Source organism: Gallus gallus, chromosome 11 (genome assembly GCF_016699485.2).
Source record: "Gallus gallus isolate bGalGal1 chromosome 11, bGalGal1.mat.broiler.GRCg7b, whole genome shotgun sequence".
Classification (NCBI taxonomy): Eukaryota; Metazoa; Chordata; class Aves; order Galliformes; family Phasianidae; genus Gallus; species Gallus gallus.
Window position 1 is genome coordinate 2,481,611 of NC_052542.1, and position 16,162 is coordinate 2,497,772.

Here is a 16,162-nt window from a genome sequence, read left to right on the forward strand (position 1 = left end):
CAGTGTAGCTGGGACACTGGAAAGCTATGCAGGATTCACCTGGCTCCCTGGTGATGGATGGCTACACCAGCAATGTGCCAGCCTTCCTAACCAAGCTCTGGACGCTGGTGGAAGATCCTGAAACAAACCACCTCATCTGCTGGAGTACGGTATGTGCAGCCAATGCTGGGTTTCACTTCGAGTGCTTTAATGGGTGTCTTAAAACCAAATCCTCTAAAAAACCCAGACTCTTTAGGAGAGAAAAGGTTTTTACCTTGCTTCAGTTCCCCAAAGTTTTCTGGAAAAGGTGCAAAGCCGTTGAAGGATTTCAGTGATGGCTGGGTGATTTCACAAGCGATTTCACAAGGCTCTTAGCAGCCTTTCCCCAGTGCTGTGGTAGCAGGCAGCAGGCTGCCATAAGGAGCCCTCAGACCACAAGCTGAAACATAAATGGATCTCAGATTGGAACTTTAAATTGCCCAGCAATTGCCCAGAACTTCACTCACCTTTTCAGCTGGTTCATGTGATGGCTATGGTGATGTGTGTATATTTGTCTGCACCAATCCTCCAGTGATAGATTGCTTTGGTTTGGCTTCTTATTTATCTCCGGAGCTTTAATTTACTTAAGTGCAATCAGTGGATAAAAATGATTCATCTGTCCCTCTCATAAAGTGTTTTGAAACCACATTGTGCTTTTGACCCGAGTAAGGCTTGCTGCAAATAATGCCGTGATTTGTCTCCAGCAGGGAGCTATCAGATCAGTTGTGTGCACGAACATGGCCTCTGAAAGAAGGCATCTATTACAAAAGCAGATTTAAAAGGGGGGGGGGGGGGGGGGGGGCGGGAAGCCTGAAGCAGTATTTTTGCCACGTGCTTGTGTCCACTACAGCTTTCATTCAAAACCTTAGATGGAATTTAAGCTGTGTTGTTATTCAGGGCTTTCTGAAGTTGGTAGTGCATGACCACACCACTTGGCACCATTGCATTTTAAAATAAGGTTTTTCTAACTAAATATTAGTGTATATAAGCAGTCCACTCTGTGTTACATGTGCAGTATTCCTGATGTCAGTTCCAGGTTAGCTATTATTTTGGATCTTCCATCACCATGCTCTGCTTTCCTGCAGCCAGATGGCTGTTTTCTTTGGTAAGGCTTCTAGATCAGAGAATCATAGTATCATTTAATGTTGGGAAAGATCTCTAAGATCATCTGCAGATGTCTGAGATTCCCATGTTGCATCTTTCTCCCTGTCAGTGCTGTTAGAGCTGAGGGGCTGCAAGCTTTGCTAAGATTTCTAGATGTAGTCAGAGCTGTTGATAAATAGGACCTGTAAGGAGTGGTCAAATAAACTGCCACATGGCAGAGGGTCTCTGCCCTGTTGGTCTGTCAAAACCAGTAGGGACATGCATCTGCCAAGATTGATGGGCAGATTGTTAGTGAATCTCCTAAGCACTTGGCCAGTTTTGCTTCTGCTCTGTGCGGCAAGGATCAGTAGGAAGGACCCTGGTGATGGTTAGAGGACACTGTTGAGGCAAGAAGCAGGGTTGTGTGTTGTGAGCATGCAGGGTTAATTGCTAGAGCAGGCAGAAGGGCCTGAGCACACAGGGAATTGGCACTGTATGCCAGTGGGAGTGTGTAGTGGGTGGTGGGTACATGGCAGGACCCAGGTGAAAATGCATTGCCAGTTCTTCTGTCCCTTAAGAAGGTGATGTGGATTCATGTTTGCAGAACATTTCAGGGCAGCTGTAGTGTGGTGTGTCCACCAGGTCCTTTCTGCAACAGCTTACCTGCCAGCAGGTAGGAGGCCAGCAGGGAAGGCATGTGGGCTGCAGTGAGCCTGTCTGCCGTTGATCCCAGACTGGTTTGCTCTGTTTTGCAGTCATGAATCCTGGTGATGCATCCTCAGAAACGGCCCTTTTAGCAAGTTAAAATGCATGTTCCTAGCCTGAACTGTTAAAGCACAACTGCTAAAACTTTATGCCATATTCAGCCAAGTTTGTGGCTGCCCTTGTGACTGTGTGCTTTCAAAAATTACCCAGAGAAGGTGTGTAGAGCTTCTGCATCAGAGCGGTATCCCCAAGGATTTCACGCTTTGCTGTGTTCTTGTGCCACATCTCCAGGCAGTGCTCCCTCCAGGGCTGCTGTGCTCTGGGGCAGGCGGTTCACAGACAGACCTGCGTCAGCACCTTCATCGACTGTAATGGTAATTTCCACTTTCAAAGACCTTCCCCAGACACCAGTGTCTTTCTGTGAGGTCCACAGAAGAAAGGGCTGCAATCCTGAGCTATGAGTGCTTGGGATGTAAAAGCCTGTAGATTTTTTCTCACACCTAAGGTTCTGAACAAGCAGTCAAAAAGGATCAAAAATGCGGCTGTGCCAGTACTGAAAGGGGAACATCATTCACTGAAAGTTGCTGTCACTCTTTGCAGCTTCAAGGTAACAGAGCATAACTAGTCCTGCTGTAGGACCTGAGGGAACCACCTCCTCCTGGCCTCCTCCTGCAGTCTTCTGACTGCCTCTGTCCTTATTGCCTTTGCAGAATGGCACCAGTTTCCATGTGTTTGACCAAGGACGCTTTGCCAAAGAGGTGCTGCCCAAGTATTTCAAACACAACAACATGGCCAGTTTTGTCCGGCAGCTGAACATGTGTAAGTTCAACCTGCATGGGTCTCACGGGATAGGGGGAGAGTGAGAGAAAGCAAGGCTGGGGTAGGAAGCATGGAAGGGAATTGTAGATAGAAACACTGGGTGCCCACCTATACACATTACTGTGACATTATTGATTTTGCCAAAAAGGACATCCCTCTTAGACCCCAGGGAAGTGAAATTCTTGTATAGAAGATCTATAGATTCTTCCATAGGTTTTCCCATGATATTTCTGTTAGCTAAGCTGTGGCTAAGAAATTTCAGCTATCAAGTTCTCTGCTTTCCTTGATCGGTTTAATCACCATATGGGGCTTTTACCGGCGGCTCAGTATCACAAAAGCTCCCTCAGAAACAGCTTCCTTTGAGAGTAGTGTACCAACAGCTTATCTGTTTTCACAGCCATATTGCTCAGCTAAGGTTGGACAGCATTTCACCCAGCAAACCGTCCTAATTGGGCACATTCACCTCAAAGAAGAGGCTTGCATGTAGCTGCTAGCAACACCTAGACCATGTTTGTATGAAATATGTTGAAGTGCTACTTTTTTTCAGTCACTACTCTGTAAGTTCCTCAGTAAAGTTTTCCCTTTGCAATTTAAGCATACAATAGCACTGTTCTGAATACGAGGCCAGTCTTGAGGAGGGGTAGATGTGGTGTAGAAACCTTTGTAGAACTTCAAAGAGGTATCCAGCATAGATATCCCTCACTTCTGGTGGAGGCCAGGAGGAGAACATGGGCCCACTGACTCTTCACCCACACCCTTTCCACACAGATGGCTTCAGGAAGGTGGTGAACATTGAGCAGGGGGGGCTGGTCAAGCCCGAGCGGGACGACACTGAGTTCCAGCACCTCTGTTTCCTGCAGGGCCATGAGCACCTCCTGGAGCACATCAAGAGGAAGGTGAGGGGCACTGGGTTGGAGGCTCTGTGATTGAGACGTGTTTGTTGTGTGGATTCTGCCACAGCTGCTTTCCTCTCTTGACAGTTCTCCAGAGGCAAATTTGTTTTTTTGGAGCACAGACTGGCATGCTGTGGACTGCTCAGCATAACTCAAACATCACCTTGCAATGTGGTTTCTAGCCTGGGTTGTACATTCAGTTGGGGCAAGGGTCCTCTGAATGCAGGGCTTAGCTGTCACCAGCTGTTGGTTTGTTTTGCTCCATTGCCCGGTGCCACAGATCTTTGTGCTGTGTAACCAGGCTTGCTTCTGACCATTCTGTCATTTTGAATCATTGTCTCCTTTTCTAGATCAGTATGACACATCTCTTCCTGGATCCTCCAGCACTCCCCTCCTGTTGCTTTATAACAATAACCTACTCCTGCCACCTGTTTGCTGTCTTTTAACCAGTTCTTAGCCTCCAAGAAGGGCTGTTCTCTTACTGAATTAGCCTATTGACTTCAGAAAGTAACTACAACAAAAACATCCTGGAAATCCAAGTGTAATGTATCGCTTCAAAATTGTTCCACAGGTTTATTCCTGTAAAGAATGAGGTTGGATTCAGGGTCTCTACAGTTATATAAAATTGAAATAATTAATCAAATGACGTAGTTCAGTACGTTCCTGTTCCTCAAAGTACCTTTTTTTTTCCAAGCTGTTTTGAAATACATCCTTAGTGGACAATATCCTGCTGCCAGCAGCCCTCTATATGGAAGCACTTTTCCTGCTCTCTGTTGCATTTTATCTCATTGGCCCTTGCAGTAATACCCAGACTCTTGTGAACACGTTGCCTCCCCGTGTATGCCAGCATACCCATCTGGCTTTGGGAGTCCTGCCCCTGAGCCGCAGCCATTGCCCTATTTGTCCACAGCCCTTCTGGTGCTGGTGAAATCCACTTCTGTCTTTTAATTCCTTAGGTGTCAGTAGTAAAAAGTGAGGAGACCAAGATGCGCCAGGAGGACCTCAGCAGGTTGCTATATGAGGTACAGATACTGAAAAGTCAGCAGGAGAACATGGAGTGCCAAATGCAGGACATGAAGCAGTGAGTTGAATCCTACTTGGGCTGCTTTTTTGCAGACATTTGCTTCTTGACAGATGGTCTTGGGGAATGCTTGAAAGAAGGAGCCTAGTGCAGCTGCTTCCCAGGGAGCACATACTGAGCTAAGAATCTTCTCTTTGCTTAAATATCCTAACTTTGAAAAAATGAGTTTGTGTTATTTATGTATCTTCTTAGCTTTAAGTATGAACAGAGCAAACACTGATGCAGGAATATACCTTCAGAGTGCTGCAGTAGGGCCTGCTGCATCTGAACAGCTGACCTCCATTTTGGCCAGAGGGTCTGGATCCGCTGAGACAATAACTTGTGGATTTCTGTGCAGAGCTCCCAGTGAGCTACAGTATACAAATTAATCCTTAGCCCCTCTGTCTTCTATGACAGGTAGACATTATCTCTTCATCCATATTTTCCCTTTACAGATGCGATAAGCACAGAGGAAGCCACACAGGAAGGATGAGTATTGGAGACTGACATAACTGTGTTTCCTCCAGATAGAAGTGAAGGCAGAAAGAGATATGTGACACAGTGTCAAACCTAGGAGAGTCTTTGGCAGAAATGCAGTGGTACTACATCCAACTATGTAAAGTCAGAAATCTGTCCCTGTTATCCTCCACATCTGATACATATGGCCAGCCAAAAGAATGTAAGGACACAAGGGCAGCTGTAGCATTTACATCTCTGGGCCCCTCTCTCTGACGTGTAAGAGCAAGAAAGGTGTATGCTGTACTTCTTGCATGTGGTCGCCTGACTTCCCAGCTGCCTGAGTGCGATAGCTCATCCTTTAATCCTTCCTCAATTTATAATGCTTCCCACACTTAGTATGTGTGTGAAATCACACTGTGAAATACAAGTACAGTAGAAATAAAAGAAGTTTCGCTCTAGGCTTGTTTCTTACTTAATTTTTAAGGAATTCTATCAGGGACTCCTGCTGTACAAGCTGCTATGTAGGGGTAGCTACTTTGTTATTTCAAGCCACAGACCTTATCTTCCCAGCTGTAGCATCAATCCGCACTAGATAGACTATTACCACTCAAAGGATGTGTAAAGAAAGTATTTATAAATTATACCCATATAATAGCTTTTGCTGGCCTGATAGTTTTTTTTGCATTCATACACTTGAGATAAATTTGCTGGCAAAGCCATTTGCAGCACAGAACTGACAGGGATTCAGAGTTTGGCCCAAAAATTTCACACAAAAAACATACAAATGTGCCCTCCTGTTATCCTTCCATACATATAGTGGCTTCTTTTTATTCGTTTCTCCTCCAAATTTTGGTCTAGTTCTGAAATTGAGGAAAAACAAGGAAAGGAATGATGTGACTGTGGCTGGGCACCTGCAAAGTGCCAAAGTCTGCAATAACCCAACGTGAGACTTTTGCTGAGCTCAGTGCTGTGCATCGTGGTAGCACCGTGGGCTGTTGGGATGTTTCTATGATCAGAGGACATTTCTGTTTCACTTTCAGGCAAAATGAAGTCCTTTGGAGGGAGGTTGTTTCTCTGCGGCAGAACCACTCACAGCAACAGAAGGTGATCAACAAGGTAGTGATCATACAAAGCAAAACTCACATGGACTGCACAGTGTGTGTCCTCCTCTTGATTTTTCTTGTCCCATCATCTTCTCCACACTCTGATACCACAGTATGTGTGTTTTTCTTTCTTTCTAATTGCATGACACTCCTACATGTCCTGTGGGCAATGGTCATTAACAATGCATGGAGCAACTTTTGCTCTAAGATTTTCATTTCACTGACAGTCCATGCTGTGATGTTAGAAGTCACTCTTCAGTCCAAGTCTTGAACAGGAGAGCACAGCCCTCACTGACTGCCCTGTGTGATACCATCCTTATTCTGGTGGCATTGGCACTGACTGCTCTCTATGATACTGTCCTTGTTCTGGTAGTGTTGATGCCTTCAGGCTTCCCAAGCCTTTCCTCCCCACATTGCTAGCACTGAACTGGCTAGCCTTTTCCTCAGTGGTCACCTTCAACATTTTGACAATATAAAGGAGCTATCTCCCTTAAACTCTAGTGTGATCTGCTCAGAAGAGGCCTCTCCAGTGGTCTCAGTATGGTGCTTTTGTGACTGAGCATGTCACATTTCCCAGTGCCCCCAGGGCCATATTCTGACCCTCACGTAGCATCAGTCATAGGACTGGGTGGAAATGCACGAGGCTGTCCAACCTTCCTCCAGCTCTGAGGCCAGACCAGCCACTCTGCTCATTGTAGAGGCATTTATGCAACTCTGTTTTGTTACATTTAGCAGTGAGTAAGAGGCAGCTGTGGTGTATCATAATAATGCTCTCTTTGTTAGGAGGTCAAAGCAGAGCTTTAGCTCGAGCTGACCTGGGAATATGTTGCTAAGTGATTCCTCTCCAAAGCCATCCTTGTTGTTGTCAGTTTTATCAGCGCTGAACTTCACAGGGCTGAAACACTCAACCAAAAGAGCAGAGACCTCCCTCCAGGGTCCGGGGTGTCCTCTGGGAGCTTTCTTCTTTCACTTGCAAAGTCCTTATTAGATTTCATGGAGGGCTTTGGAGAGGCCAAATCTCACTCCAGGCCTAGAAATCACAGAATCATGAAGGTTGGAAAAGACCTCTAAGATCATCTAGTCCAGCTGTCCACCTAGCACTGGTATTTCCCACTGACCATGTCACTCAGTGCCACACCTCTGCAGTTCTTGACCACCTCTGCGGACAGTGACTCCCCCAACCCTGGGCAGCCCGATCCACTGTTTGATTGGGTACCTCCACACGCATGGTCCCCTACTGGATAGGGCTTCTGGTGTTCTGCATGCATCGGCATGAGATCTCTGAGCATGTGCAACCTGCGGCCTTCATGCGCAGCGGGCTGACATTGTCCCGGAGTCCTATTTCAGGCTTCCTCCTGCAATTTGGCTCCCGTATTTCATGGCTGCTCCCGGGTTTGGGGTGGTGTCAGGAGGGAGGGATGTATGAGATGGGAGCGAGGAGTGCTGAATCACTGCTGATTAACACCAGACTGTGATCTCTCCTGACAGCTGATTCAGTTTCTGTTTGGCCAGCTCCAATCAAGCTCTGGCAGCGCTGGGATAAAGAGGAAGCTGTAAGTACCCTCGTGTGGGGCGCGCGCATAATGCTGCCCCCTTGCTAAAAGCACAAGCTCAGCTTGCGCAGGCGGGCGGTCACCGGACCAGGCACCATGGTGATGGAGAATGAATGGGCTGAACTGCCGAGTCAGACCTGCTGACATGCCCCATTCAGTGGGCTGTAGAGAAGCACTGTGTCAGCTCATGACCTCTATTTGGGAAAGATGGAAACAGTCACCAGTGGGAGAAGAAAGGGCAGGGCCCCCATGCTGGTCCTACGGGCAACCATTTTTCTACTTGTTAATGGGAGCAGGGCTGGGCAGCTGTCATAGACCACTGCTGTGAAAAAAAATCAAACCATTAGTGAGAGACTGTGCTGAGCAGGGCAGAAGTGCACAGAATGATTGTCACAGCAAATGTGTTGGCCTCTTTACAAAGAGGGATACCACCAATACAACCCAGCTGCAGTTTGCACGGCGCTGTGCTTCTGCTTCATTGGAAACACAAAGGTCTGTCTCCAAGACACCTCAGTGCAATGTATGTGCTGGTAGCACTGTGAATACCTGTGCATAAGGCTGCAGAGCAAAACTCCAGAATGGAAAAATGTATAATGTTGCTGAGGCATAAGGCTTTCCTCACTGCAAGTTACAGAAATCTATTAAGTTTGTAAATCATTTCAAAATTATTTGTGCAAAGAGCGGTCTGGGGACTCTGGGAGGGCGTATCCTAAGCTTCAGGTTTGCATCCTCCGCAGCCAGCTCTGACTGTAGGTACGGGTATTGCCATTGTTTCTTCCTTACGTGGGAAAGAAGTTGTGCTCTATATATTTCACTCCCCTCTTTTGAGTAAGATCTGTAAGACTCAGACCTTCTTTTCTCTGCATGGCTTCTAAAGGCCCTTTTTAATGGTGATGTCCTCTGAGACCACTGCTCCCCTTCCTGCTCTGTCACACTGAACAGGGCGTACATTACAGCTGAGGAAATAAAAAGCAGCCGGGGAACCAACCCTTGGCTGAAAGCTGTTGCTTGTATGAGCAGCCAGGGACTGGCTGGTTGGTACATACTGGGACAACAAACCTCTTGTTTCTCTTCCAGGCCTCTGATGCTTGACAGTGGGTTGTCAGCTCCGCAGGTGTCCAAGTTCAGCCGACATTTGTCTGCAGATGCTCTCCATGACGCCTATTTCATACAGTCGGTGGGTGTACTTCGGAGGGTTTCTTTGGCCATGCAGGGGGGAATGTCTGAAGCAATAATATGGTTACTAGAGTAAGGAGCTTGGTGAGAGTGTGATAGTGAAGAAGAGATTTGCAAAGCAGAGCAGCATTCACTCGGTCCTTGCTTGGGCAGGAGTTCTGGAAGATGGAGCTGGATGAAACCAGCTGTCTCTCCCCCTCTTGGGCCCATGGAGAACCAGCTAACTTACTGCTGCTCTTTACTGCCTCAGAAAGAGAAATCTGTTTTCCTTTTGCTTTCCCCTCAGCCATCGACAGAACCCACCTCCTGTTTGCACAGCCCTGCGGTGGCTGCAGGACCCATCATATCTGATGTTACTGAAGCATCACAATCCAGCTTAATGAATATGCAGTCCCCTCCTGATAATGACAGGTAAATGTGTTTGTGTGTAAAAACAAAGAGAATGGGGCATATCGGTACTTGTTGAGAAAGTTTCCTCTTACTTTGACAAGGAAGAAACCAAATCAAACTGTACATCTTTCTGCTAATGAGAACAGAAGGGCTGCATCATGACTTCCGATGTTTGACATCTTTTCTGTGAAGAGGTCCCAGTGACTTAAGAATTGAATGCAGGGGCATTTTAGTGCTTATCTCTTCCTGCTGCAGACGTGCAGCATATTTGGGGCTGGTATCAGAACAGCTACACAATGATGTCAGTGGAAACTAAGCAGACTGGTGAGTCGTGGAAACAGTTTCTCAGGCGTAGAGGCAAGAAACTGACCCTAGGAACTGCCTGTAAATCCACCTAATAATTGAGATCATCCCCATAAAAGTAGCTAGAAGCATTTAAGCATCCAGTTAAAAACTGTGCTGAAAGGCCTTTCTGAAGCAGAAGGAAACTCATGTAGCCTTCAGCTGGCATTGTTGATCTCAGCTAATTTCTGAGTGCCATCTGGTGGCCTCTGATCCATGTTGTGTCTGTGCAGCCCCTCAGGAGTGTGGCACTGCAGCAGCAATGTGAGCTTCCACCACAAGAAGAAAAGATGATCTAAAAACAAATGGTGGGGAAGGCTGTGTAGTGTCACATACCATCCCATACGTGGGACGTGTTCTCACAGTGGAGCTGGTCTGTCAGGGATGTAAAATAATACAGGTGTGACTTCCCATGCTCTGTGCCTGTTGGTCTGTGTGCCACTGGCTGCAGCTGCACAGATTCATAGGAAGCTGGAAAGTTTTCTGTCAGTAGCACAGAGTAAGTTTTGATGTGGGAAGTTATAATGTTTGAGCCTCCAGTGTCATATGTCTGATAGGAACAGCATGGAGTGCTCCCGCTGCAAAAAGGCAAACCTCTGCTTCCAAACAAGTAACCATCTGGCTGGGGCTGTCATATCCCAATAGCTTCTGTTCCAAATCCTGACTGGCCACAGGATCCTGACCTCTGTCACTGGGTTTTTCTGGGTAGCTCGCTGGTCCAATGCTGGCTCCAGATGGTGAGGTCTCACCGATCCCATTCCTATTTCCAGGATGGAGACTTCTCCTTATCTGTGGTCTCTCTCCAGCTAGTGCCTGCTTACCTGTATCGAGACCAATACTCATCTGAAGAGTGATGAACGTGTGAAAGTGTATTTTCTGTATTTGCAAGACAGTCTACTAGGGTAAATTCATTATAACCATGACTGATGTAGTGACTGAAGACATTCCAGCTGAGCATGTTTCTGATCATAGAATCACAGAATCATAGAATCACCAAGGCTGGAAAAAACCTCCAAGATCATCCAGTCCAACCGTCCACCTCCCAGCAATATTTCTCACTAAACCATGTCCCTCAGTACAGCATCTCAAGATTTCTTGAACACCTCCAGGGATGGTGACTCCACCACCATCCTGGGCAGCCTGTTCCAACCTCTTTACAGCCCTTCTGTGTAGAAAGATCCTTTACTGCATAGCACTTCCCAGGTACTAGCAGCTCCTGCTGCCCTTCCCAGTGACATGGAGCAGTGTGTGTGGGACTAAGTGTTCTCTCTGCCGCAGGGAGAAGTGCCTCATGCTGATCAAGGAGGAGCCAGCAAGCCCCGGGGTGAAGGCCACCAATGAACCCGACATCCCACTGTCTGGCTGCCGGGCCTGCCCTGAGCCCCCTGTGCTTCCAGTTGCCATGGTGCAGTCTGTCCTGGAGGGCAAAGGGAGCTGTGGGGTGGCCCCCCCAGGGACGTCACAGCCCCCCGAGAGGAGAGGCAGGAGGACACTGCTGGACAGGTAAGGAGAGCTGCAGCCCCACGTGTTCCACAGCTCTTCCCATTACTGGGGGAAAGGGAGGCTGACTTTAATCACCCAGTGCAACTAGTGAACTCTGTCCTGCACCCAGGAGAGTTCTCTCACTTGCTGGCTGTCATGCCCATCCCCTTCATGCTCTGCTAGGGTATATTTCTGGGATTAATGCAGCTGAAATTACATGAACTGAGGGTGACAGTGGGCTCTTGGATCTATGAGATCCCCAAGTCCAACCCCAGCCCACCCCCAGCATGCCCGCTAACCACATCCCATGGCTCAGTTCAGCTGGCTGTCATCTCACGCCCCCAGATCCTTTCCCTCTGCAGCTTTCCAGCTGCTCTGCCCCAGCCCTGTAGCAATGCATGGGGATGTTGTGACTGAAATGCAGAACCCACCACTTGGTCTTGTTGAACCTCATCCAATTGGCTCAGCCAATTCCTTCCTCCCAACTTGATGTCATCTGCAAACTTACCAAGGTTGTACTCCATCCCCTCATCCATATCATAAGTAAAGATATTGAACAGGCCCCAGCACTGACCCCTGGGGAACACCGCTTGTGACTGATTGCTGGCTGGATTGAACTCCATTAAAATATATGGAGGCTGCTTAGCTCTGCTTTGTATCCATGCAAGCATCACCTATGACAATGTTTTCCCTCATGTTTCATCAGAACAGATATTTCAGACCCACTGGAGGGCCCCGACTGGAGCCTGGAGGGGCTGCAGCTGCTGCTGAGGAGCCAGCAGTATGGCCTGGAGCCTGCTGGCCTCCTGGATGTGAGTGCAGCCCTGGGCAGCAGGGAGGGACCTGGTGGGGCTGTGGGACAAATGGGGCTGTGCAATGGATGGCGCTGTGGGATGGATGGGGCTGTGGGATGGATGGGCTGTGGTGCTTGTTCTCAAGTAGCCCTCTGCCACTGGCTCTGCTCGTTTCTGTTTCCTACGTCTCGTTAGGAGGTGTTTTCCTGTTACTGACACACTTTTCTCCCTCGGTGCAACTGAGTGAGAATGAATCATAGAACTGTACCTCAGATCACAGCTCCCTTCCCCAATTGCTCAGACTTCTGCAAAATTGATGTGTGTTCCATGCCCTCACGGTGTATTTTTCCAAACAGGTCTTCAATCCCAATTTACCAATGAGTGAGTGCAATTTGGCTGAAATGGAAGCCAGTCTGTCTCCGGTAAGAGAGAGATTTCTGAGATAACACTCATGTAAACATGCGGCAGAATTTCCTGTACGCAGAGCTTGGACCTAGCTGAAGAAATGCTATGGTGTAGCCAGAGCAGAGAGCGTGGTAATGCACACACATGGAAGAAATAAGGAGAAATCCAGTTTGGTGTTATTTGTTGGGAATTGATGCCAATGCAGACATTCCTAAAGTGAATATGGTGATTAAATAAAAAGTGAAGGAGACGTGAGGTTCTCAACTATTTTTCTGCCCTCTGTGACTGGGGGTGGTTTCTCAGAGCCCTCCCTGCCAGTCGGGTAGGATAAAGATTGAGTGTTTCTGCCATGTCTACAGATATGCAAAGTGCGATCTGTTCTAACGAAATGCCAGAAGTCTCTAAACCTCCTTTGTGATATCACTTGCCTTTGTAGGTTTGGGTTTAATAATTTGGAATGTACAAGGTAATCCCATTTCCTGGGGGCCTCTGCAGAGACAGGTAGTATTTGCAAGTCCTGGCAGCGAGGGGTGTCTTAAAATGGATTGCTGAAAGGAAGCTGCAGTACTCAATGCTTCAGTCCTCATGTCCACTGAATTTTGCAGCACCTAAGGGTGCAGCCCACCCTCAGCCTTGTGAGTCCTGCAGAAAACTATGAGTGTACCAAAACCTGAAAGCTGGTTTTACATAAAGATAACCACGAGAAAAGGGAAAGAAAAACTTCTTGTGTTTGTTGCTGCAGAGGACGGTGGGTTTGCTTGGTGCAGCTGCAGCAGCACCAGCCTGGCCTTCTCATATGATGTGAGCTTCAGTGCTAGCAGGGGATTGCACCTCTATCAGCAGATGAGTTCGGAAGAGGCAGGGTGGGGAGCACAGCACACGTTGCTGGCGGATGGTACACAGAATCAGTAAAATGGTGATTATCAGAAGTGGCCTAGGTCTAACAAGCTGCCTTGTCTTTGTATAACTGTACATCATAGTTTGTATTTTTGCATCAAGATGCAGCGGCTCACGGTCGATCTGGAGAAGAATGCAACTGAGCTGAACTCAAAAGTGTTCAACCCATCATTCAGCAGTGCCTGCCCAGGTAGGAGCACTGGCAACTCCTGCCGACTTGGGGATGGGGTTGTAATTAAGGTGTTCTTGCATCAGCAGCTGCATGCTGAGCCCAGCACTAACCATTTGCCACCTGGAGGGTTGTTTCACTTTCATGACTGCCATCAGCAAGAACTACTGAGTTAGTTACTGAGAAGAGGCAAAAGAATGGGAAATAAATTGAGATTAAATGTAACCAAATGACCTCTGTTCCTGCTTGGGTCCACATCAAATCTGTCATTAATTCTGCACTGTTTTCTCTGCCTGTTCCTTACCACCTAGGAACAACGTGGCAAACTAAGTGAACTGTTGGGGTGGAAAGACCTGCATGGGCCTTGTGTTTCCTATGGCTTCTGCTCCAGGGGCAAATCCCATAGCTATCAGCAGCATCTCTCTTTTCCACCAGACCTTTTTTTTTTACCACTCCTCAAGGGAAACGTTCAGCTGAACATCCCATCCCCACTTACTGATTCTGAAAAAGTATGTCATTGACTTTTGGTATGAATCCAGAAGTGTTTTCTTGGCCTTGGAATAGTGGTATGTTATGATTTTCATTTCACAGACCTGAAAGAAACTAACAAGCTTTGTTGAGGTGCCATTGCCACCTGCTCCCAACTACTGCAGGCTTTTGATGTGTAGTTCACAGACTTCCAGCCTCCACCTTAAGCTCAGCATCTTGCATGAGCAACAAAAGCATTAATGCCCAGCAACGCTGGAGAGAATTATTCAGCAGGTTGGGGCTGAACAACACAAGGGGAGCATCTTCAAGAAAAGCAAAGCCTTTCTTGTCCACACAGAGTGTGATGCTGGAATAACGAGGCAATTGGCAAAGGTCTCCTACTGCAAAAACAAGGAAAACAGACAGTTCTAGAGTGAGAGAGAAGTGTCTCTTACCCACTTCTCGGTGTCTAAGGCATCTCAGTATTCAGGCAGAACCCAGCTAGGCCACCTGGAAAGACTTCCACAGATCTTAATGGGCTTTGGATTGAACCCCTGCACTCAAGCCTTCCTGAGCACTTTTTGCCTTGATCAAGGTCCATCTCCTCCTAGTGCAGCAGGAATTAGCCCCTTTTCAATGCTACTTCCATAAATGCTGTAATGTGCCTTCCAGGGACTGAGTTTTCAGCCATCTGTTTGCATTTCTAGGGAAAGACGTCCTTCTTGAAAGCTCCCAGCAGTTCCTCACTGACCGTCAGTCAGTCTTTGGAAACGACATCATCAGCTTACCTGAAAGTTCATCGCTGTATGTTCCATCTGAAAACATGGCTTCCTATCTGTCCTCTGTGGGTGTCCAAGGGGATATCCCCTTAAACCTGAGCTCTTCGACTGATAACAACCAGTGATGTTGCTTTCAAGGCATTATCTCCCTCCCACCCACCCAAGTATCCACAGGTTTGAATGTAAAGAAACAAAAGTGACTCAGAAACCTACAAGAGAGTTGTTTTGCCCTTACTTTTTGAGTAGATAGGAACAGTCAGTAGCTGTTGCACTGCACACCCTGCCTCTGGCTCTCAGTGTTTGCCCAGGATAATAGTTTTAGAACAAAATGCTGCTTCTGGTGCTTGTTCCTACATGGAGCGGGAATGTGGTGGGAGCTGTTTTTCTTGAAAATGCTTTTACAGGTGTCAAACTTTTTAAGAAAATTGGAGTGAAAAGTAGCTTTAAAGTTCATCAGGGACCTCACAGAACAAAGCAATCCCAACTGTTGTCTGTGGCAGCAAACTGTTGGATTTTAGTAGGGCAGCGCAGGTCAGCTAAGAGATGTATGACCCTTCTGAATGCCAATTTTTCAGTAGAAGATTAGTTTTAAGTGCCAGACCAGTGCTCTAAAAATATTATTTTATTACCTATTTTCTGTTTTTGATGGGATGTATTTGTGCCTCTCCCTTATCTTCCCAGGGTGAGCAGGAACATGAAGCTCCCTCAGGGTGCGCTGAAGATAGTTTCCTGAGTGATCCCTCCATGAAGGTGTCTTTGGGTCCCAGGGGAGCTGCAGGCATCCTACACCCCACAACATCCCATCCTGAGTTGAAAGGGTTGTTGGTTATTTTTCCCCCCAGTTTACCTTCTACAACATAAAGGCAGGGCACCCCATGCTTTAATTCTTATAATAAGGGATGGAGTCTTCTGCACACACAGTTTTTTACTTCCAAAGAGGACTGGTGTATTCCTGGTTTTTGTGCTGGAGAAATATTTCATGTCCAGTCCGGTGGTATTTTTCCTTGGCCTTGACTTGCTCTATTTCCCCTGAAGATGTGCCTGTAGGTTTATTAATGTATGAAATCTGATGAACTGATTTAATTGGTTTGAGCCCCTTTTTAGAAGGACTCTCAGCTTCAGGTACTTTCTCAGTGTCAAACATAGGCAGAAGAGTTACTCCACTGTGTCCCAAAGACTTTTCTTCTGCCCTTTGTGCATCTGAAACCAGCCCCTACAAGCCCATTTAATCTTCCTCTTCCATGTGGTTTCTGACAACTGAGTTTCTCAACAAAGCAGAGCTTTGTTTTTTATGCTGTAGTTCTAATGAGAACGTATTATTTATCTCAGTATCCTCTAATTGAGTTGTTTTTCCTTAAGAAAGCTACCCAAATGCAGCGGGACAGACCCAGGAAATTAACCTAACTCAGGCCTTCCAAGGGCCTAGACAGGGAGGTATAAGCCTTGCCAACGCCATTTGAAGAATTGCTCTGCCAACTTTCACTACTGTGATGATTCTTGGTACTAAATTGTATTCCTAAGCATCTAGAATGGTCAAGCAGCATCCACTCAAGAATATACTTGGTCA

General features: G+C 47.0%; 1 protein-coding gene across 1 annotated transcript; it reads left to right on the forward strand.

The window, feature by feature from the left end:
• The first annotated feature begins 26 nt into the window (after positions 1–26).
• On the forward strand, positions 27–14,720 carry HSF4 (heat shock transcription factor 4). The gene is made up of 13 exons (NM_001172374.3): positions 27–149; positions 2,517–2,625; positions 3,394–3,521; positions 4,475–4,599; positions 6,078–6,153; positions 7,629–7,693; positions 8,771–8,870; positions 9,156–9,280; positions 10,880–11,104; positions 11,790–11,895; positions 12,234–12,299; positions 13,282–13,369; positions 14,524–14,720. Exons 1-13 carry the CDS (start codon positions 27–29, stop codon positions 14,718–14,720), a joined length of 1,533 nt encoding a protein of 510 aa, NP_001165845.3.
• Positions 14,721–16,162: the final 1,442 nt, after the last annotated feature.

Bases quoted from the DNA above. Each gene is read 5' to 3' on its own strand.
- HSF4 (NM_001172374.3), top strand. From the start codon at position 27: ATGCAGGATTCACCTGGCTCCCTGGTGATGGATGGCTACACCAGCAAT. The intron at 2,626-3,393 runs GTAAGTTCAACC...CTTTCCACACAG, and splicing joins TGTCCGGCAGCTGAACATGT to ATGGCTTCAGGAAGGTGGTG. The intron at 13,370-14,523 runs GTAGGAGCACTG...TTGCATTTCTAG, and splicing joins ATTCAGCAGTGCCTGCCCAG to GGAAAGACGTCCTTCTTGAA.